A 23,588-nucleotide genomic window follows, 5' to 3' on the forward strand; every position below is an offset into this window, starting at 1 on the left:
ATAACTGTACCTCTTACTTCTAAACTATAACACCGCATTTCCTCAGAGTCAACTCTGTTAAGAATAAGAAGAAGAAATATAAAAGAACTTCATATAGCATAGAACTGAATTAAAGCAAATGAAATATGATTTCGACAGAATATCGAATTGCTGTGGCTTTAAAGATATAGGATATAACATGTCTTTCATAAAGGATGTACAAAGAATTTTATACTTAATATTATCAATCGATGTTTTAGTCATTCTTGAACAGAAAATTACAAATTGCATATCTACTTGTACACTTCGTAATAACTTGTGTTTAGTATTTATATACAACAACATGAAGTCGAAACGTTATTATATTTTTATATTGTATTTAATGTTCAATATAAAAAACACAACATTTTATCATTTTACCCAGTTATGTCAACAACTCTAATACACAGAACATGCTGTCCTTTATCTTCTACTGTTGGCTCCCATGACATAGATGTATATACCACACGTTCTCTTGTATCATTACGTAGACTTGATAATGTAACTTTCTCGCGATTTCGCCCGGACTGGATGAACCGTTCAATTGTTCTTTAAAATAATAATGTTCAGTTAAATAGGCAAATAGACTCGCTGTGCAAATACAAAATAAAATTGACATAATATTCATTACAGTATATTATTCGTAGTTTTACACTCTCTGATACGGTGACACATAGGTTCCATGTGTGTGTTTTTATTTATCCGGTTAGTCGTTGGTACGAGATAATTAAGTCGTCCAATCAGATTACACTATTTATATGAATTTTCCTAGTTAACAAGAAATGTGCTAGAGGACAAAGTGTGCCCCTACTTGACCTGCCTGTCGAAGTGGCCAGGACTTAGCAACTCGTGGCCACGACATAGTATCTCGTGCGCACCACTTAGTTATCACGTGGCCACGACTAAGTTACTCGTACGCTCGAGATAAATACAAACGCAGGTATGTCACTTTTGTGTCACCGCAATATGAAGCGAAAGATTTAGTATTCTTTAAATGTGTCGAATTAAATGTAGGTTCATTTGTATGTTACTTTATATTTTGCAAAATAATAGCTTATTATCATTATTATAATCATAATGCATGGCATAGCGCTAAATCTATAAGATGTTAAGAAATCAATAAACATGGCTTCATTTTGTGCAGGAAATTGTCTATAAGTAAAATCACTAGACCAAAACCTTTTCCCATTGAATGTTGTTCGTGTTAAGTATCGAGGCCCTGAAGAACACCGAAACTGTAAAATTTTAAATAGAAGTCTCGGTTGGTTTGACCTTTTTCTTTGAAATCGAGTTTTAAAAGGGTAGAAATTTAAGTGCTGTGTTTTATTTTGTGATAACGTTTTAGAATATTAAGTTTACAACAATATTTAGTTTACCAAATATCATTTCGTTACGCTTGTTGTTTTCTCGTTTATTTAATTGGGAGCTTTACTGCGCTTTTCATAGCCTGACACCATCGTGTCACATAAACACATCTGATGATGTTTTCTATATTAAATATTTTACCAAATTTGTTTTAATATTGAATTCTGCTTTATCTGGTGCTAGAGGCGTGGACTGTCCATAATCAGGCTTATCAAACCGAGTCTGCAATTCTCTTGTTATTTTGTTGTGATTAATGCTTCCGAGGGATCACTTTGTTTCCAGAATTTTATACTTCACAACAGCAGGTATCAAGTGCCGTGTGGCAGCCGTAAAAAGTTGCCCTACTTCACTTCAGTGTTGTTATATTTTCTGGTCCTTCGGAATCATTGATGCCAGCACTATTTAGTGTTGAGAATTGAGTACTGCTCAAGCCGGTGCTAGGGGGCGTGAGGGATGTTGCACCTATTCATTATCCCTCATGTACAGACTCAATCAAACCGAGTCTGCAATTCCCTTGTTATTTTGTTATGATTAATGCTTCCGAGATATCACTTTGTTTCCCGAATTTTAGGCAAACCGAACTTACAATATTTGCACTTTGGTCGTTTTGTGCGTTCTTTAGGGATTCTGTTTCATTCTATTTATTTTCTCATTTAAAACGGCTTATGCTTCCGAGGGATCACCCTTTTTCTCGATTTGATTGGACGACTTAATTATCTCATACCAACGACTAACCGGATAAATAAAAACACACACATGGAACATTTGTGTCACCGTATCAGAGAGTGTAAAACTACGAATAATATACTGTAATGACACAACAGCAGGTGTTAAGTGTCGTGTGGCAGCCGTAAAAAGTTGCCCCGTACTTCTCTTCAGTGTTGTTATATTTTCTTGTCCTTTAGTATCATTGATTCCAGTACTATTAAGTATTGAAAATTGTGTACCGCTCAAGACGGTGGTGGGGCATGAGGGCTGTTGAACCTTTTCATTATTCCTCATGTACAGACTTGTTTTGTTGTGATAAATGCTTCCGAGGGATTACCCCTTTTCCAGATTTTTAGTATATATAGCCTGTTATTTTTAAAAAGATAATTGATATTCGATAAATGTAGTCTATTCCATTTCTATATTCCTTCAAAAAGTAGAAATGAAAGAAAACTCAGTCTGTCTTATATTCTTTTATTTTTTTATGAATTTAATATTAGACTCAAATGTCAAGACATGAACAAAACGCCCTTTTATATGCAAGAAAATGCTAAAACTGGATCTTAGACATTTTAAGTTGTTTCTAAATGCACTATTTTAATCAGTTTTAAGTTGATAAAATCAATATATTGGTTATGTAGATAGTGATAAGGAGCACGTATTCTAACAGTTAAAGCAACATACGTATTTTCTGAAGCCCTGGCATAGACATCCGTGTTCCATATTGTACCAACGTATACTATAAACATGTGATCACCTTTGATAGTTGGAGAAACAAACTCTGGAGTTTCAAGATGTTCCAGTACCTGAACGGCAAACTGAAAAAAATGAACATGCTGTTTGACTTTCAATATTGCGTATAAATAGTTTAATACATTTTTATTATATAAATACATTAGATGTTAAGGTAACATCTTCTGTTTGTAATGGTAAATCATGAAATGAAGTATCATATGCTAAATCTTTTGTGAAACATTCAAGATCTATGCACAGCTTAATGTTATTTTATATACAAGCTCCGTTTTAGGGTAAATACTTGGATTGTGGAGTGTTAAAAATGTTTTGGTAAAAATAAATAAATAATAACACCTTGTTTTCATAAAACACAGATACTAATAAAATAATACACTTAAACTTAAAAGAGTAAAATTTGGCTCTTCAGCTGATTAGAAAGATGGAGTAAATATCATGCTTGCACTTTATCGTATACCTAAATATTATTGAACAGTATGAAAGAGTAACTAATATATTATTTGTTAGATACTAAACAGATGGATTAAATCAAACTCAAACATGACTTTAAGCTCAAGAATGATTCTAAACTCAAACAAAGTTAAATTAATGAGATCAAAATCATATAAAAATATTGAAAATATAGAACTTTTTGTTGCAATAACAATCACAGTAATAATAAAGATAATGTACAATTACATCGATTGAAGCAATCCATAATCAGCTTTTGATCGAATAAATGGATCAAAACATTTTTTCTCATTTAAGCATGTCGAATGAGTTTGTCATACTACTTACAATACAAATCATCCAATAAAATTTAAGGAATAATGTTGCATCATTAAACATGTTAATATATCAACATTGTATATCAATAATACCTGTGTCGAGGTGCATCTGTAGGATAATGATATACATGAAACGAAATTTATCAATAAAGTTTGAAAATGTAGATACATAATTTACATATATGTAGATGTATTTCTTTCAAATATTAATGATGCGACCTACATGAAACTGCATTTCAGAGCATGTGTTCTTGGAGTAAACAAAGGTATGGAACATAAAATGTACCTAATACTTATTGTTCATCACTGCAAGTATGAATGCATAGTCGACTGATAAGCTAATTAATTTTAATTATGTTAGATTTTTAAATCAACTACCAAGTTACGTCTGTAATTGTTTGCAGCACATGTAATTTATTTTTAAAAGTGAAAAGACTAAAATTATATTAGCTATCTTACAAATCACGATAAATTTTACCTGTGCACCAGTGGAACTAAGCGAGTATTTTACCGGTGGATTCTCCTTGTCACCAAACACTATTTTCATTTTGTTGTAATCTCGAAATGTAATCGGTATGACTACCCAAGTGTTGTCACTATAATTCAAAGATTTGCTGGTATTTATTGTCACTTTACAGACAGATGACTGGAACTGTGAGAATACAAAATAATAAAGATATTTGAATAATGATATACCGGTATGTGTATAAACGAGGTAAAGTCAAAAGGTTTCAAGACTGAGGCGATAGTTCTGCAATTATGATACATAATTAAATTACATAATGTACGACATGAAAAATAAAGTGTTACTATTTTAAATGATATCGCCATTTGAAGTATTGAAAAAATCACGATTTTTATTCTTTTGGATGCATGAACATTAACGTCGTCGAAAAGAATTATGTTACTCTTACTTCAAGTCTATGTTACTTTCTATGATGCCTTGGTAGCCCTTGCTTTCTGAGGTATTGCCACGACAATGTATGTTTCCAAAACATAAACTATTTAAGGGTTCATTAGAATTTATCACAGTTTCATTAATTTAAACATTGATTAGAAATTGCAACGTGTCTGTGTATGCCATGCCAATTTGTGCACAATATTAATGAACTAAGCGTTTTTCAAAGTGTCCCGTAAGCGTCTTATTTTTTGGACGCTAAAATACTTCGTTATGAATAAATATTTAGTGTTTGAGAATTAAAATAATTGTTATGAAATATGACACGTGCGTACTTTTGATAAGTTTTTGCTCCAAAGTATGATATAATAGAACATCTTTTAAGAAAATATAAGACTAAAATAAACAGTTTTGAAAGTGTCCCGTTCTTTAGTTTTACGATTTTTCATTCAAAGATGAACATTAACGTCGTCGATAAGAATTATGTTACTCTTACTTCAAGTCTATGTTACTTTCTATGATGCCTTGGTAGCCTTTGCTTTCTGAGGTATTGCGACGACAATGTATGTTTCCAAAACATAAACTATTTAAGGGTTCATTAGAATTTATCACAGTTTCATTAATTTAAACATTGATTAGAAATTGCAACGTGTCTGTGTATGCCATGCCAATTTGTGCACAATATTAATGAACTAAGCGTTTTTCAAAGTGTCCCGTAAGCGTCTTATTTTTTGGACGCTAAAATACTTCGTTATGAATAAATATTTAGTGTTTGAGAATTAAAATAATTGTTATGAAATATGACACGTGCGTACTTTTGATAAGTTTTTGCTCCAAAGTATGATAAAATAGAACATCATTTAAGAAAATATAAGACTAAAATAAACAGTTTTGAAAGTGTCCCTTGCCTTAGTTTTACGATTTTTCATTCAAAGATGAATATTATAAGAAAAGGTAACGCTCTGATAAATATACTCTATACTCTAATATACTGACGAGAAACCCTTTCCCACCTCTTTGTGTACATGAAGACCTTCTGGAACTGGCAATGTTCCAACTTCTGCGAACTGAGATAGATCACATCTTACAATATCGTTATCTGGATCAATCATTGGTATTCGTATAGTTGTACTCTGGTCCAACTTTACTCTAAAATGTTTGTATTTTGTATCAATATTATTTGATTTAAATCTAAATAGATAACAAATAGCATCAGGTGTTAGAATAATGATTCTTATTTTACTTACATATTGTAGCGTTTCAAGTTGTTATGTTTTGCTTCTTCAATTAACGCTATCAGCATTATTTCAGAGATCATATGACCTAGTATGTAAAACTTTTTTCATCACAGTAATGACATATATCTACGCTCCGTTTAAATATGCGTTTAATCATTACAAACGTTACAATGTGAATTATGTGAAGTAATCATGCAAAATAAGAAATTAAAATTAATGTTGTTAAATGTTATTTTAGAGATATATATTCAATTATCCTATGTCTTATTAAATAAAGATGTAACGTTCGCTGTTTAAAAATAAGATAGGCTTTTTTATTGGATATATGCTATAATAAAGCAATAAGTACAGGAACGCGGGACACTATTTCAAATCATAGATAGCATCAATGCTTTATAGTCTACACATTTTATTTAATATTATTTGATTTGATGCTCAATGCTTTGTTTTCTTAAATCTTAAATTTGTTATAAAAATATATAAATATTTACCTGTAAAATGGTTTGGTGACTACTTGAGGGCAGTTGTTCAATCCCTTAGTATCGCTACGAGATTTGCTTACAACTTTTGACTGAATTTGCCATTGTAAATCACTTCCGTACATCAAAGGTCTCCAATAAGATCCTTTAAACCTGTACCATATTTCTCGTTTAGTTATATCTAGATTTGGAATTAATATTTGAAACGCTTATGCGATATAGATGTTGAGGTTTGTAGTGCTATTCACTTCAATGTAAATATAATGATTATTTTAGTCACGTTTATATAAAGATAGGATATGCAACGGACATTTTTCTTTGCTAAGGATACGCAAATTAGCAGTCGCTATTGGTGCTTCCTGCGAGTAAACAAAATGTAACGTCCTCAGGAAAATTCGTAAAATATGTTCCAGGCTAATTGAATCTACTCATGAACGGCAAAGGTCAACTCTCAAGACATCCATCCACTCGAACAAGGATCAAGCAGACGCTTTTAGCATTTTTATATTTAGATTTAGAACATGCATAACTATAATGGTTTGTATGATTTAAGAATGAAAATTTAAAAATGAAAATAAAAAAGTAGTGAAAAGTCATACATTATATCTTCTTCCTCATGTTCCATTAAAATACTGAACGTCATTAATTCCTGTTCCCACATTGCATTCTCGCTAACAGCGATAACAATTTCTGTATAGTTTTGGTGGACAATATGATTTAAATGCCGTTCCGAAGTTTGACCATCAGGTTCCTTGTAATCAGAAGAAAAGTTTCCAAAACAGTAAATGCTGTCTGCTGCCTTCTCTTTTGTATCTCTTTGGTCATTTGTAATCAAATTTACACTAGTTGATTTACACGCATCTCCACATGGCCCTTTCCCAAGCGTCCATCCAGTAATCAGCTCAACATGTGCCTTTCAAAAATGAGTTTTAATTTTTAACTTTCACAAAGTGTATTTATTCGTATTTTGATTATCGTAAGCATTTTTTTATTCATTGCATCGATGATATAACCATTTACTAGCCTTTGTGAACAAATGAAATTAACCTTTATATACCGGTGTATTTCAACAACGCATTATAGCGAACCACATGAAATATGATAAACAAGATCAACAAGGAAAGGCGGCGTTCAATGAACGCAACCCCCATATGACCCAGCAACAAGAACCAATGGCAAGGAGCCCAGGCGGACCCCAAACAAAAACAGGACTGGACAGAGACGGAGCACGGACAGGTTAATCATTAAATGATAAATAATCTGCAACTGATTAGGAATTCAAAGAAAATAATAACAGGCCCACAAAGGGGAATGGGACAGGAGACCGTGGGAAGGGGGGCGGGGGGGGTAATCAAAGAAATAAAAACTAGAGGCAATGGGGAAGATACTTACCGTAGACGAGAAAACAACAAGGGACACCAGCAAAAGTGTCACCAAAAACAGTATGAAACAACATAGACATACATCTGAGGAACACAGTGGGGCGCCGCCTTGGAACGGTCAGCAGCATAATAATGACTGCTGGGGAGTTTAAACCGGTTAATGGTGCACCAAACCTCGCTCTTAGCCCCACCATGTTCCTATAAACGAGACAGTGTAAATAAAATGAATCCCCGCAAAGTGAAATTCTAACAGTTGTCATGGTTACAAAAGGTTAAATAAGTAAAACACTAAAATTATCATGTAGAAACATATAAAAGTAAATCCAATGACCATAACAAAAGTACCCGGATGTCCTAAAGGAAGACAGAGCAACAAGAAAATCACCTACAAGGGCCCGACGAAGCAAGGCAGAAGACGAACATTAAGACAATTCAGTCCCAAAGGGCTTTACGAACTATCCATCATAGAGTCTCCCACTTGGTCCGTCAGATGTAATCAAAAGAGGAAAGCGTAGTGTCCAACTGTAAAAGGGTTGAACACTAAACATGCAGTATGTCTTAAAATAGTAGGGTCATAACCTCTTTTAATAAAACGTTTAATGATATTAGTAAAAACAGCAGAAAAATCACCATGACCAAAAATCTTACGAAGTTTGTAAATCACATCGCCATAAAATTAGGTTGGCTAATCCCTTGTCGCAGAAGAGTTTTTAAATCAGTATTGAATTTAGAAATTAAATCAAAGTTACGATTGTAAAATTTAGTAAAATATTTCCGTAATTTATGATAGCGGTAGCCCTGTTTTAGAAGCTTGCTGGTAATAAAAATATTCCGCTCGTTGAAATCCTTTACGTTGCTACAAGCTCTAGCGAATCTAATTAACTGAGAAACATAGACCCCGTAAGATGTTGCATGGGGTACGTCTCCATCTAAATGTGGATAATTAACTATACAAAAGTCAAAGTCATCTCTTTTATCATAGATTTTCGTGTGAATAGAATTGTAGTTGATAGGAATGTGAAGATCCAAAAATGATGTACTAAAATTTCAAGAGTTCGTTTTATTAAGTTGTAGTTCATGCGGATAAATGTCAGACACCATTTGATCAAAATAAGGATTATCTAAATTAAAAATATCATCAAGGTATCTGGAAGTATTATTAAATGCGACTATAACATTTTGTTGTTTATCTTCAGAGAGTCCCAACATAAAGTCTCTTTCATAGCAGTACAAAAACAAATCGGCGACCAGGGGTGCACAATTAGTACCCATAGGAATTCCTATGATCTGTTTAAATAGGGTATTACCAAACCTGACATAAATGTTGTCTAAAAGAAAATAGAGTGCTCTACAAACTTCGTCACAGGTCCACATAGTATAATGTTTAACAATACCGTTAGTAAGAAAAGCTTTGTTAGAATTACATGCTAGAAAGGTAACTTTTTCCTGTGCAAAAGATTTCTGAATTAGGGAAATTAGTTTATCATTGATTAATTTATGTGGCAAAGTTGTATAAAGTGTAGAAAAATCGTATGTACTGACAGTTGAAGCTTGAAAGTTCTTAATTTTGAATTTATCCAAGATTTCACCAGAATTTTTAATTGACCAAAAGAGATGTTTGCCTGTGTTTTCATATACTTTATCACAATATCTAATTACATGTGTTTTAATGGCAGTCAAACAAGACGTCAATAAAATAGAAAGTTTACTTGTAGTGCAATATGTAGAATTAGCAATGAATCTGGCTTTGTAAGGTTTTTTATGTAATTTAGGAATCCAATACATAATAGGAAGTTTGACTTTAAGATTCGAAATATTAGTAATATAATTGTTTACAATGTCTTTTTTGGAGGCAGAGGTTTTAGAATACGCATTAGTACTATTTACTTCCTTGTGCAAAACGTTAATGTAATGGATTCGTCATACAATCATAATATTATTAGCCCGCTTGTCCGCTGGCACCAAAACAAATTTTGAATGAAAAGCTAGAATATCTTTTTTCAGATGTCTTAAAGAAAGTCTTGGTTTAGGTCATTTCCGAGATGAAAATAAATACGTGAATCAATAATTTTAAAAATGTTACGTTCCCATGATACTAGAGCATTACTATCCGCATTGTCACGGCGACGCCATTTGACCGAAAAATCCTCTATAGATTCAGCAATCTGACCACGACAAGCACTAAAATCAATCTCAGAAGGAATTCTGTATTTAGGTCCTTTCAAGATAGGTAAGAAATTTCTTTTGTCTGAAATTATATCAAAATTACAAGTGATTATATGGCCAAAATTCAAATTACAGAATTTAGAAGTATTGCAGTCTCAAGTTGTTGGAGTATTAGACAGAGTATCTAAGTCAGAAACCACTTTGTTGTAATCAAATATGATATTTCCAACAGGTTTCTTATATTTATAGCAAATAATTGGTATCTCGGAGTTTTTGAAGTATAAAGGAACTGAATTAGTGACACATTTATCACGAAAAATACTTGGTAAATCGATGAAAACGATACCTCTATTAAGAAAGGTTACTTTTAGGAAATGCCTGTTGTGGTCATAGGTGTTGTCGATATGAGGTCTTAAGACGTGCCGAGTATAACTTTGAATAAGATAAGCTGCTGTATATAAAGGATCTGTTTGAATAACTATATTATCTGCCTCCGCGTCTAAGATTTTCAGAGATGATAATGAAAGGGAAGTAAGACGTGATAACATTGCATGTTTACCAGAGTTTTTTAAGATAATATTTAAGTCGGTGACAGACAGGGTAATTTTAGATTTACGTTTGATGTTGCCATTTCTACGTACTCCGTGAGATCGGGATTTACGTTTACGAATATTCAGAATAGAAAATATATCAATGTTTGGATCTTTAGAGATGTAACCTTGTTGAAAAATATTGTCATTTAGGCCAAGTGGGAAAGGCGTTTGTAAGTTCTTGATCCATTTTAATTCTGCTATAAGTGTCTAACTTTAACTTTAAAACTAGCAGAAGCATCAGAATCATAAATTATTTGTTCCACTGGTTGAATTGACACATTTTTAAATGAATGACCATCTTTACGAAAATGTTGATATAGAAAAGTTGTAAATTTTGTGCGATTTCTCATTTTATATAAAAAATGTTTCACGGAATCGAATTTTAAGAGAACGTCCTGTTTGACCAACATACTGTATGCCACACCCAGGGGTGTTTCAAGTTAAAACATAAACAAAATGAGTTGCCTTTCAGTCAATATCTGTATTTAAAATAATATTAAAAGTTCTCCCATTTACATTAGAGGTAATTGTAGACCTGTGCGATAAAAAGTTACAACATCCGCACCTCTTAGAATTACACTTATTAATAGAAGGATACACTCTAGCTCTATGAGGATAATTAGTATGTGTGATATTATATTTCTTAAGAATGGTATGTTTTATAGGAGAAAGCCTAATGCGTAAAGAATTATTGAAAATATTAGAGTTAATAGATCGTGGAATATAAAATGAATTAACAGATGAAAAGTTTAAAGGCGAAAGAACGACGGATGGTGTTCGTCTAGGTGTACTGTGATTTCTAATCTGTAAAGAATTAGTAGACGTAGAATGTACCCGAAGAGGTGAAAAAAGTGTGTATTGTTTCTATTCAAGTTATTCATAATTATATGTAGTAATAAAATGATTCCGTGTCCAGTGGGGCACCAATATTAAAGTAACGAGACTAGAGTATTAGTGCCACAGTGTACACGCACGGGAAATGAAAACGTTTCTAAACCTTTATTAAAATATCGTAATCATATTAAGTTTTTAACAACTTTAGCTACATATGTAGATCGTTAAGCTATTAATTTTGATTAAATTAAAGATAGAAACGTGTTTTTAAAAAACGAGTTTATGTTAGAGCTGAAATGCACTCAACCTAGCACCAAAATTAGTTTTTGCCACAGCCTCAACAAATGATTTTTAAAAATATAAGCTATCATGCGCCAATATCGAAAGTAAAATAATTAAACGTGTTCCTTATTATGCGCAATCGGATAAAGAACTATCCCTTGCATTCACTACGTAACCTCTACGTAATAGTCTATTATGGCCGACATTGAAAAGTGTATTGCAAATTATCATAAATATACAGTGCTTACAATTAAATTCAGATGGTTTTATGAAGCATATCTATATATAAAGTGAGGCTGCATTATAAATAATCGAACATTAAAATCTTGAGTGTAAAATAAAGAAATTAACTATTTTGACTGAAGTCACGAAAACAGATTAAAAACACAGGAATCTACCACGGATAACATTAAGGGAAAAGCTTTCAGAATCAGGAAGGATTAAATTGCTGGCACAATACGTAGATTTAGGTTGATGTCCTGTATGTTTCATTAGGACACCGCATGATTTACTGTGTTGTCGCCATTAAAAGCTTCTCAAAACGAAAGTGAAAGTAGAAATAAACAATACTGAAAATCCAGTGAAATCACAAAAAGGTAAAATTTCTAGGGCATTACAATATATGAGTCTATATAAATATTAAGAATGCACTTTTATTTTGGGTCTGAAACTGTAATCGAGAGGAAAAAATGAGGAAAGTAAGGAAACCAGTCAACCTCATGCGACAAGATGGGGAGGAGTCAAGTGTGGGACTCCCAAGAATTTGTGAATCATGTGTAAAATGTAAAGTTATTGGATTTACAAAGACAGCGCGACAGAAAATATTTTTCATATCACTTAAAATTGAAATTTATTGGCATGCGCTTAATATGTATTAATATACTATATTATAACTAAGCATCATTAAACTTCTACTGGCATATGCGAGCAGTTCCCGTACAAAATTCGTTGACTTAAAAAATATTTTTTATTACGCACACTCGCCATAAATTTGAATGTTTATTGTTACACATCAATATTCGGCTCGTCACACAAATAATGGAAATTCCAATATGTTCTTAACATAGAATAATCCTCAGTTATGAGGCCTCATATGGGGGACCGAAATTGTACATTATTCTGTATGAAGAGAAGTAGTTTCCGTACATAAAATATAACCGATTAGAATTATACAATGTTGTTATGTATCAGACCTATTTTTCATTTATATTTGTTTAACAGACCATTTTCCAAGAGGTAAATAGATGCAATTTAAAAAATAGAGCGTAGACTAACGCTGACCAGTGTCTCATACGCGGTACCGTTACCGGAACGCATTCACATGCAATGGCGTGCTTGTATGCATGATATTTTACCAGTTAAAGCCATAGAATTATTAATTATAGTAATATAGGTAAAAATTTGAATAATTAAACATTTAGTTTTCACTGCATTGCCTACTTACAATTATCTGTACACAGGTGGAAAACCCTTTAACAGGCCCAACATGTAAGTATTTTTGCGCATGTACAAGGACGGAATCCCCCAAAGTTAACAAGGTCACGTTATGACAAGGCACAGGTGAAAGTGATTTAAAATGAGACTTTTTATACGTACTGCTGAACTGACACTTGGAGTAAGTCTCGTTTATACATTTGCTTGATTTGATATCAGTTGTTGAAGAATGCAAGTAGTAATCAAGCGTTTTAACGAAATATACGGGTACTGCGTCTGTACGGGAACTGCTCGCATACCAGTAGTACCTTCCTTTTTATGTTACTGTCACAAATTAAAAAAATATGCTGCCTTACCGAGACTTGAATCCCGGACCCTCGGAAACTATTCTGCAGCTCAACCAACTGAACTATCAGGCTGCTTACACATCACCTCCCTAAATAGTGGACAGTTTGGAACCATGACATATATCCCTGCTTTATTGAAATTCGTCCTTGAATAGGTACAATGTGAATAGGACTTTTATACCATCGTTTTATACCATCACAGTCCCATGTGGAATATGTGATAGTATGAAACTCCAAGTAAATTTCACATTGTTGTTTTAAATGTTACAGAGGAGAACTCTATATAGTTTCTGATTACACCCAGTAGAGGAAAATACCCCTGTGGTATTATAATATTCTAAATGATTAATCCTTACAGGCTATCAAAAAAGAACTCACTGGTGAGAACGCAATTAATTAATTAATTCCGTAGCTCTACTAAGTGAGCTATAAGGTTTCTTCAATATCCCCTTCCCTAATCATTGGTCAGTTAATAATGTGACATCCCTGCTATACTGAACTCCACAATTTTTTAATGAGTATAGAGATTACGTCTCAGCTATATACCACCATGGCTCTACATTTTGCCCCGATATCAAACCCCGGACAATCAGAATAGCATATGGGGGCTGTACTGACTAAGCTATCTCAGGCCATCTCACATTCCTACCCCCTCCACAATGAGTACAGAAAAAAAGATGTTTTTAGCTCAAATATACCTTTAAAACCCAAAATGGTAAGTGCAGAACTCCTGGATTAAAGATGAGAGTGCATCATAATTTTGTTAAATTATCTAGCTCCAGTGAAGCAAAAATAAAAAAAAAATATCCCTAGAAATATGTCAATCTCCTTATATTAAGTTATTCAAATTAATACAGTAAATACTAGACAGCTCATTGAGCTCAAGCATGTTACATGCATGTATTTAAGGGGAAGCAACTCATGTTTACCAAATTGTTTGTCCTTATCTGTCTATCTCAGACAGACTATTCTAGCTGTTTATAAACAATTAGCAGTGTGCTTATCAGGCTATACAGAAACTTTCTTATTATTTTTTATTATAAATAGAAATAATGTAAATTTTGTGTGACTGGCTGTATAATATACTTTAGAGTTGATTTCAATTAGTTCATACCTAAAGGTATCCTGCAACAGGATTCATCCAATAATAATATTTTTTATATTCAGATTGTTAATAAAATAAGCTTTGGTGATAGACTGTGGCGTCACGACCTCATGCTGATAACAGGCAATTTAAAGAACTTGAAGTGCTACTTTGGATAACTTTGTTAAGTGAAAACCAAGAATGGCCATTCATCAGATTCTGTTCATTGCTATTTCTTCTTTCCTGACTGCCCTCAACCTGTGTAGGCATTGTATGCAGTTTTCCCAACTTTCTTCCCCTTTCCTTTCTATTGCAGCCCTCCCTGTTTTTACCAAATGACTGATGTAAATGTTGTCAAGCAGTTTTATTGTGTCGCCTTGAAAAAGGCAACATAAAGGGGTTATTTTGTCGGCGTCGGCGTCATTGTTGGCGTCTATGTCGGCGTCCTCTTAAGCTTTTCCGGAGCAAAAGTCAGTCATTATAAGTTGGATTGACTTCAATCAAACCGAGCCTGCAACATTTTACAATTTTGACGTGTTGGGCTTTTCAAACTTGGTATGCATGCTTCTTATAATGACCCAAAGTGCAGTGCACAAGAACCGGTACTATGCACTTCTTTATTATTGAGTTATTGCGCTTTGTTAATTTTTATACTTTATTTTTGTCCGGGCCATTTCTCCTAATGTATAAAAGCTTTGGACTTGAAACTTCATAGGATGATAGATCTCATTAAGAAAAAGTACAGTGCATAAGAACTGGTACTTTGCATTTTTTATTTTTTGAGTTATTGCCCTTTGTTAATTTTCATACTTTACTTTTGTCCGAGCCATTTTTCCTAAAGTATAAAAGCTATGGACTTGAAACTTCATAGGATGATTGATCTCATTAAGAAGAAGTGCAGTGCAAAAGAACCGGTACTCTGCATTTCTTTTTTTTCAGTTATTGCCCTTTGTTAATTTTCATACTTTATTTTTGTCCAGGCCATTTTTCCTAAAGTATAAAAGCTTTGGACTTGAAACTTCATAGGATGATAGATGTTATTGATAACAAGTACAGTGCACAGAAACTGACGTCTGCACTCCTTTTTGTAGTAAATGCCTTTTGTTAACTTTCATATTTCATTTTTGTCCTAGCCATTTTTCCTAAACTATATTGTTCACAAGGCGACACATCCGACTTGCGAAGTTCTAGTTTTAATAAACTTGAACAGGGAAGCTTCGGCGCATTACCGGGGCGTCCCCGGGACAATACCAGCATCGCCCGTAACTCAACCGTGGTGATATCAGTGATGGTCGGGTTGGACGGTGATGAAACCGTGTGTAGACGGGTCTCCAAGGGTTATATTGGGTACTAAAAACAGGAATGCACCTGGCCTGGGCTTTGTCGGAGATGTGCAATTTGATTTTTTTAAAAAACACCACAGAACACTCCGGTTCAACGGTTTAAGACACCGTAGCAATACTGTGGCCATTACCGGGACAGTGTATATGGAGCTTTACTGGCTTAATTTGACAGCCAAATTATAAGTTTAAACCAAGTCTGAGCTGGCTTATATTTTTTTCTATTATGGAGTAATGGAAATATTGTTAAGGTTGGCTAAGCCTGTATGTTGTGATTGCATTGGGACATATTTACTTAATGAATTTACTTATGTCTTATTTATATTATGGAGGGACACTGGTGTCAATATTCAGCTCTAGAACAGAATCAATCCCACTACATACTTTTAATAGAGAAGGTGTTTCCTTGCACTCTTGAATAAGTTCACTAAATTTTATAGTGGCTGAGTTGGTAATGGGACATTTCAGACATTTCTTCCAAACATATCAAACAAGATTTTAGGACACTTCAAAACAGTTTTCGGGACATTTCGAACCCAATATTTGGACACTTCGGCCCATATATTGGACACTTTGCCACAATCATTTTGACACTTTAAACCTTTATATGGGATGTATCGGACCAGTTTAAAATATCAATTTTTGTTATATTCATGTATATCATTATTTTTTACGAAGACATGGAAAAACAACAAAGTGCCATGGGCGCCGGGCAAAAATACAACCAAACTACTTGGTCGTATTTTTGAGTTTTTCGTCTGGTGCCTACCAAAGCAAAAGTACAACATGGCACAAATCAGCCACCGTAGAATTATGTACTATTTTATTTGTACAAAAATATAGAAATGGTACAATGTATAAGTTAAGTTTTAACTATACATGTATAAATAATGGAACTATCAATAAACGTCTCATCCCATTTCATATATATTTCATATATACTCGTAATATAATTGTAATTGTAAATTTTGTCAAAAGAATGTGTGCATGCATATTGTTGTTTTTTTCAATGCCTGTTGAGAATTATTTTACCTGTTTTTTTTAATGCTATCTAACGGTATCTGTCATTGATAAGAGGTGTTCACTTTTAAGCACATAAAAGGTGTAAGCCCTTTGACTGCCATATGGCCCAGAGTTTAATTCACAATGCTCTGTTACCCTGGGAAATTCAAGAAAATATTTGCATATATAGCAGGGAAGTATTTTACGGTTAAGAACTGTTCAGTATTTAGAGGAATAAAGTATAAGCGGCCGAATACCTCAGCGGGAAGAGCCGCGGAATGGTAAATGTACATTGTATTCCGAGTGTCAGGGCTTCGAGTCCCTGCCAGGCTGTTACATATCAATAAAAATCTGTAAATAAGAACAGAAATATGAAAAATGGTAAGGAATTGTCTTAATTTAATATCATCCTAAATAGGATTTGGACAGTCTGTGTAAAAATGTCAGAAAATGAACTGGTAAAGTGGGAGGGGGGCGGACTAGTCTGATTACCATCATTTAATGTCTGATGAACCTGATATCGGATATATTGGTACGCATAAAGACATATGTTTGCTGAATTGAATATCAAACATGTTTGCAATTAAATAGTGATTAAATCCTAAGCGTATGTAATAAAAAAGATTCAAACTAAACTTCGGCGTTAAGCACGTCGACATCCGGTATTAACCATGAGGTCACAAACTTTTAAAAATGAAAATACCACAATTAATAATATTTCTCTATATACTATTTTTATTCTTCGAAAGAGACACTGAACATCTTTAAAAAAAACGAAATTTACCAAACAGATCTGTTAAAGATATTTTTAAGTTCTGAATAGTAACAGACACAAAACACGGTACTTAAACGTTTAGATTAACGCAGACGCACGCTAAAAGTTTCTGGGGATATCAAACGCACGCTTTTAAACGCATGATAAACGAAAAACGATACACGAAAAACGATAAACGTTAAACGCTTGTAAACGATGCACGCTTGAGAAAGCGTTTCAGCAAACGCACGTTGCACGATATACGCACGCAAGTTACACGAAAAACGGACGCACGAAAAACGCTATTTTTGACAACCGAAACGTTCACCCTACTGTAACTTTTGATATTGACACTTTGCTGGAAAACAAAGGCTGTCAGAGCTATGCGTAAAGGCAATAGTAAACCATTTTGCACGACATGAAATGCATGAGACCATGTTTTTGGAAGTGAAACAAAATAAGCGTCAACATAAGTTTTATATTGTGATTGAAATGACAATAATCTTTAATCTTACGTAAATTCCTCAGTAACAAATATGAAAAATTTATAGTTTACTTAACACTTCTATAGCAAAACTCTGAAATCAAAGTGGAAATAACTCTTCATATCAATATGCTTATATAATATACCTTGCTATACATGCTGACCAGTACAAATAAAAATTCTGGCAACAAACATATTTTTGTTGTCAAAATTAAATCCCCAAAGAACTATCAAGTGTAAGAATATAACCCTTACTCTATATAACGTGGCTGATAATAAGAAACATATATTAGAAGTTTGAAGATGATCCCTGTAGAAATAGAGGCAAGAAATATTTAACCACACACATGAATGTGGACGCCGAAATCAGTATGACAGCTCTCCTTATACTTAATCGAGCTAAAACTTCTGCAGTGTAAAATTTCATCTTAATTTTTTTTTCCAAATACATTCATTTATTTTAAAGATAATGATATTTAATATTGACGTGATATGACAAACGTCAGATTTTTGGCGGAGATTCATTTTTTAAGCTAGCTTGGACTTACAGTAGCACAAAGACTTCAATTCGGAACTGGGGATGTGTAGAACAGCTTTCCATATACTTGCATAGTCAAGAAAAAATTCTGAACTTAAAGTTTAGAAATTAGAGCAATTTTTTCCAATTCATTTTTTTTTGCATGGATATAAATATTTCATGTCAACCTGACACTTTCACACTGTTTCTTATGAACAAGCTTGGCTAATAGTAAGGTTTGGTGAACCCTTAACTGACTCCTTAGTAGTCCATTTACTATTGCATCTAAGGTGCCCTCTCCCGTTTTGACCCAGCAGCTATTTGTGTTGTTATTACTGTGTGGTTTGGATATTATCAGGGGGTACATTCTGTTAATGTCAGGCATGGAGATATGGTAATGATCAGGACCTAGTTTTTATTTAGGCTGATATTTTTTTCACTTAGTCGTTTAAAAAATATACGACGTTTCCTGTACAGAGCTAAAAAATAACATTTTTAAAATGTTTGAAATCTTGAAACGAGAACAATAAAAACATAGTAAAACGACAAATATGGAAGACACAATATTTTAGTCTGTATACACAATTTTATTTATTGCAAACCATATACTAATTTTAACAAGTGTGTAAAATCTAAAGTACATATAAAACAGATTCTTAGAAGTAAACAAGCAAATTGGTGGATTGTTTTTCTCCTTTGAATGATTCAAGTCAGTCTATTGACGCTTCTTGAAACTTGAAAATTTGATTTAACGCCTATTTCTACGTACAAAACATATTAAATGACGTTTTATAATATCTTAAAGACTTTAAACTTGTAAATAAAAACATACTATTAAATTTTACATCATAGATATAAAGTATAAAAATGTTTCCATGGAACAACAAACATATACATAAACATAAACATACAATGCATACACAAAAACATCTCACACGCATACACATATAATCTATACATACACACATCTAGTAGCCCTTAAAGAAACAAATTTTCAGATTTGCTTTGCCTTAGGGATCTAGGAAGTTAATTCTACAATTTTTGACCTATTGTACTAAAACTTCTATCTGAAATGGTATTTTTTCTACATAATATCCAACAGCTGACTGCAAAGACTGATCTTAAAGAGCGTTTAGGTCTTGAGGAGTCAACAAACTAATTAAGAAAGTTGGTGCATTTACTACAGAAAAATTATTCATATTCTAGGATATTGGAATGTATACAAGCTTTAATGAGTAGCCAGCTGCGTAAATCGAAAAGAGCTTGCTTGGAGCTATCAAATTTTGATCCATTTCTTAATATCATGTACCTCGAATCATAAATAGTATGATACACACAAACAAATGAGTACCTTTATACAAATGGACATATCCTTGAAAAAAGATAATAAAATTAAGGTGTTATTTTGACATTATTTAACGTCATTTGGTTATTCATTTAAAGTTAGGGTAAGTTAATTTCAGAATTTCAATTTTATAATTCATTTGCAATATTGTTTTCATGCAAATGTATCTACAAATATCATTTAATGAGTTTTAATTCTTTGTTGGTATGCGGCATAAGTAAATACGAGGTATGATAAAAAGAAGTTCTCGTCCCGATATACTGCTAGCCACTACACTGACATTTACACACGATACGTCGATACCGATATCTTATTGAAGATTACTGACCGAGTTACACACGATTTTACACAGGTTAAGTAACAAAAACACTTTGATCAGTAAAAAGGGTGTGTCCTTTAGACAAATGGAGAAAGTTGAAATCAGAGCTATCATTAAGTACCTCTGTAAGAAAGGGATGTTCCTCAACGAAATACATAAAGATTTCATGGCAACCAATGATGAAACTGCCGAAGCTGTGCAAGATCTGTTCATGTGCGACAAAAGGCGAGACCTGCGAAGCATTGCTAGGAAAATGGGTATAAGCTTTGATTCAGTTCAGGCAATTCTGGCTAATGTCTATGGCATGTCAAAGGATGGAGACCCCAGACAGTTGACTGACGACCGGAAACGGACCAGGCTTGACATTTCAAGATATTTTTTGTCTCGCTACGAGGTTGAACCTGACTTTATCTACAGGATCGTAACTCAAGATGAAACATTGGTCCATCACTTCGATCCAGAATAAAAACAAAACATTTTTTTGTCGTGTTGGTCTTTCTAAAGGGGTTCTGTTTTTTTTTCTATTTTCTTATAATTCAAATCAACCGATTGAATAACCATTGGCTTAGTTGAGTTTTCCCTCTTTGATTCAACAATCATAAGAGCTTGTTTCAGAAATGTACATAACTAATTCCGATATTTTTTTTATAATCTAACCTACCATCACGTCTATTTTCTGATTCAGCATAGATGCTGTATTTCGACATATACCTCAACAACCAAATATAATTCAACAACAAAATACAACTCAATACAACTATTTAACACAGACCTTCACTTGAAAACTGTTTAATGCACCCTTACAATATGTGTCCTGCTTTTTTAATTTGTCCTTAGAGCTCGTGCATTCTTTTACTTAGGGTGTCATATGCCGCTTTTCATGGAATGGCACTTAAATGTCTCAATGAAGGTTCCATGACAACTGCCGTATGAACAGTTCTACATTTTATCATTTCATGTTAAATCTTGATTACTGCTTAAGTTGGTGATAGGTACCTTGCAATTTCAATCATTCATGAATAGATTCAATCAAACCTAGTCTACGTCATATTCAGTTACATGTATGTATTTTTTATACTTTCTTTAGGGATTCATTATTTCTCTCTATTTTCTAAAAACTAATGTTAATTTCCAAAACAAACTGGCATGATCATAAATCATTGTGTTATCATAACGCTTGATATTTAGATGTATAAGATGTATAAAAGGTTTATATAAATTGCAGGCAGCTATAGATTTAAAAAAAAATATACATTGAAACATGATATTTACGCTTCACCCCAAACAACGTATCGCTGTAGCAAGAGGAATTAACTTGCTGTAGAAAAAATAAACAGATCAAACTGTATGATTATTCTGTCACCTTGTTCAGCACTTCCAAAGTTCTTCAAAAAATCAATTGAAATTTACCGAGCAAAACGATAACATACCACTACAAAAAATATACAATTTGTCCGGATCGTTGGTTGATAATCTAATTGTCATAAGCAAGATTAAAGGATTCTAACCGCAAAGAATATACCCCATTTTTAATGCATATACAAAATCATTACTACACTGACAGTATCACTATTTTTGTTTTAAATATGGAAGTTAATCATGCCAGCAGAACTAAATCACAATTGCTCAGAAAGAGAATTTTAACAATATTTTTATAATTGTATGAAAATGCAGCGAGAAACTAGTGCAGCGTATGGTCCGCAGGCAAAGAAATGTGGGTGTCTTAAACGAGAAAACAATGGGCAAAACTAAGTAAAGTAAAATAACATTTCACAAGGGACTGTTTTTTATGACGCTTTCATATCACAATCATGATGCCAAAAGACAGTTTTATAAAGCAGGAAACATATCCTACAATATTCAAGTAGGAATACTTAAACCACCCGACCAGAAAAAAAGTGAAGTGAAATAGAAGAATCTAAACAATTTGCTTCAAATAATAATTTACAAAAAACAGAGGATAAATGTGTCAAATTTCCGATCAAAATGCATGCAATTGCACTCTAGAAAGCAGTGTAAAGTAGCATCTTGACATTGGAATGCATTCTCCGAACCAATCTAACCCCCCCCCCTTAATATTTTCTACATAAGCCAGTATACAAATAATCATTAAAGTTAATCTATAAGTTAAATTGAAGCTCTCGTTACAAATGCAGAAATGATCTCTGCTAACAAAAAGTGAAACAGTTAATTATCAATATTATGAAAAGAAACACTGAATTATGAGTATCCGAATTTTTAAACGATTGAAAAAGAAAAAGAGAGTCTAAAAGAAGTTGTTTAAGTGTCTTAAAATAGGTCATAATGCAGCTGGATGCAAAGCAAAAGCATTTGATTACTGAGGTGGGTTTTAATGTGTACCATCGATGATTATATCCGAAAAAAGGTAAAAATCAGACGATTTCTATATTCTTTTTTTAAAGTACACTAGATACATTAAACGCCTGTAGATATTCTCGTATATTGCGATGAAATTTTTTTAATGGAAACAGCAACAACAGAATCAAAATTTCGTAATTGACTGCACGTATTCTGCTTTAATCGGGACCTCAAAGAACATGCATCACAGTACTTTGGCCAAAAAACTTGGAGTTAAGAAATTGACAAAGACAATGTAAGGTATTCTTGGATCTGAAAATTTCATTGATACACCCTCAAGTACGGCGAATAATTTAAAGTAAATAAAAATATTATAACAGTAATAGGTGGAAACGTCCAGAGAAAGGAAGTAAATTTATTGTCTGACGAACTCCTAAAGCATCACTTCAATAGTTTGAATATGGGTGAAACACATTTGTCGAGGTGGAATATTTAAAATTGGACTTATTAATGGGGTGAAAGTTAAAGATTATTCACAAAGCGTTGTTTATTGTCAAGCTTGTGTGGTAAAATCATAACTTTACCGACCAGACTTTTAATAACGTGTGTCTGAACTAAATAGTTTTAACATCGTAAATCATACTAGTATAATACTTGCAGTTCGTATTTTTTCTTCATAAATACAAAAATCATTTCTTAAAGAACAAATTTAACCAAAACAAGTTTTAAGCAGACACATCAATCTATAATTTAATTATTCTTTTACATAAATAAATAGTAGGTAAACTTACAATTTTCCTTCCAGCTATTTCTTCAAGTTTGTAACTGATGGATCCACCGTTGAAAGTTCCATCTTTTTCTTCAACAGAGATGTGGATGAATATAGACGCAATAGTTATGTAGCGGATTATACATGCCATTGTTCTAAGAAACAATGTTAGTCATTCCTCTGAAATAGTAAGAAATAGCTATAATAAAAAATACAGTATAAATCGACAATAAAGTTTATCAACTAGCAAAATATATGTAAACGCAATATAATAATAAATGAAAAGTATTAAAGTTAAAGAAATATTTTGAATTAAAAAAATAATACTTCAAAGTTTCGCATTTGTTTTGTATAGTCCTACCTTTTGTGTTCTACAAAACTACAATAAATG

General features: G+C 32.9%; 1 protein-coding gene across 1 annotated transcript; it reads right to left on the reverse strand.

Annotated features, from left to right (window-relative positions):
* Positions 1–395: 395 nt before the first annotated feature.
* Positions 396–23,370, reverse strand: LOC132712946 (uncharacterized). Its single transcript, XM_060695388.1, has 7 exons — positions 23,220–23,370; positions 6,826–7,139; positions 6,239–6,379; positions 5,523–5,658; positions 4,090–4,263; positions 2,776–2,909; positions 396–567 (listed from the first exon to the last, which is right to left on the reverse strand). Exons 1-7 carry the CDS (start codon positions 23,346–23,348, stop codon positions 396–398), a joined length of 1,200 nt encoding a protein of 399 aa, XP_060551371.1. The 5' UTR covers positions 23,349–23,370.
* Between the last annotated feature and the right edge of the window lie 218 nt (positions 23,371–23,588).

Source organism: Ruditapes philippinarum, unplaced genomic scaffold (genome assembly GCF_026571515.1).
Source record: "Ruditapes philippinarum isolate M1 unplaced genomic scaffold, ASM2657151v2 ctg2500_1_1_1_1, whole genome shotgun sequence".
Classification (NCBI taxonomy): domain Eukaryota; kingdom Metazoa; phylum Mollusca; class Bivalvia; order Venerida; family Veneridae; genus Ruditapes; species Ruditapes philippinarum.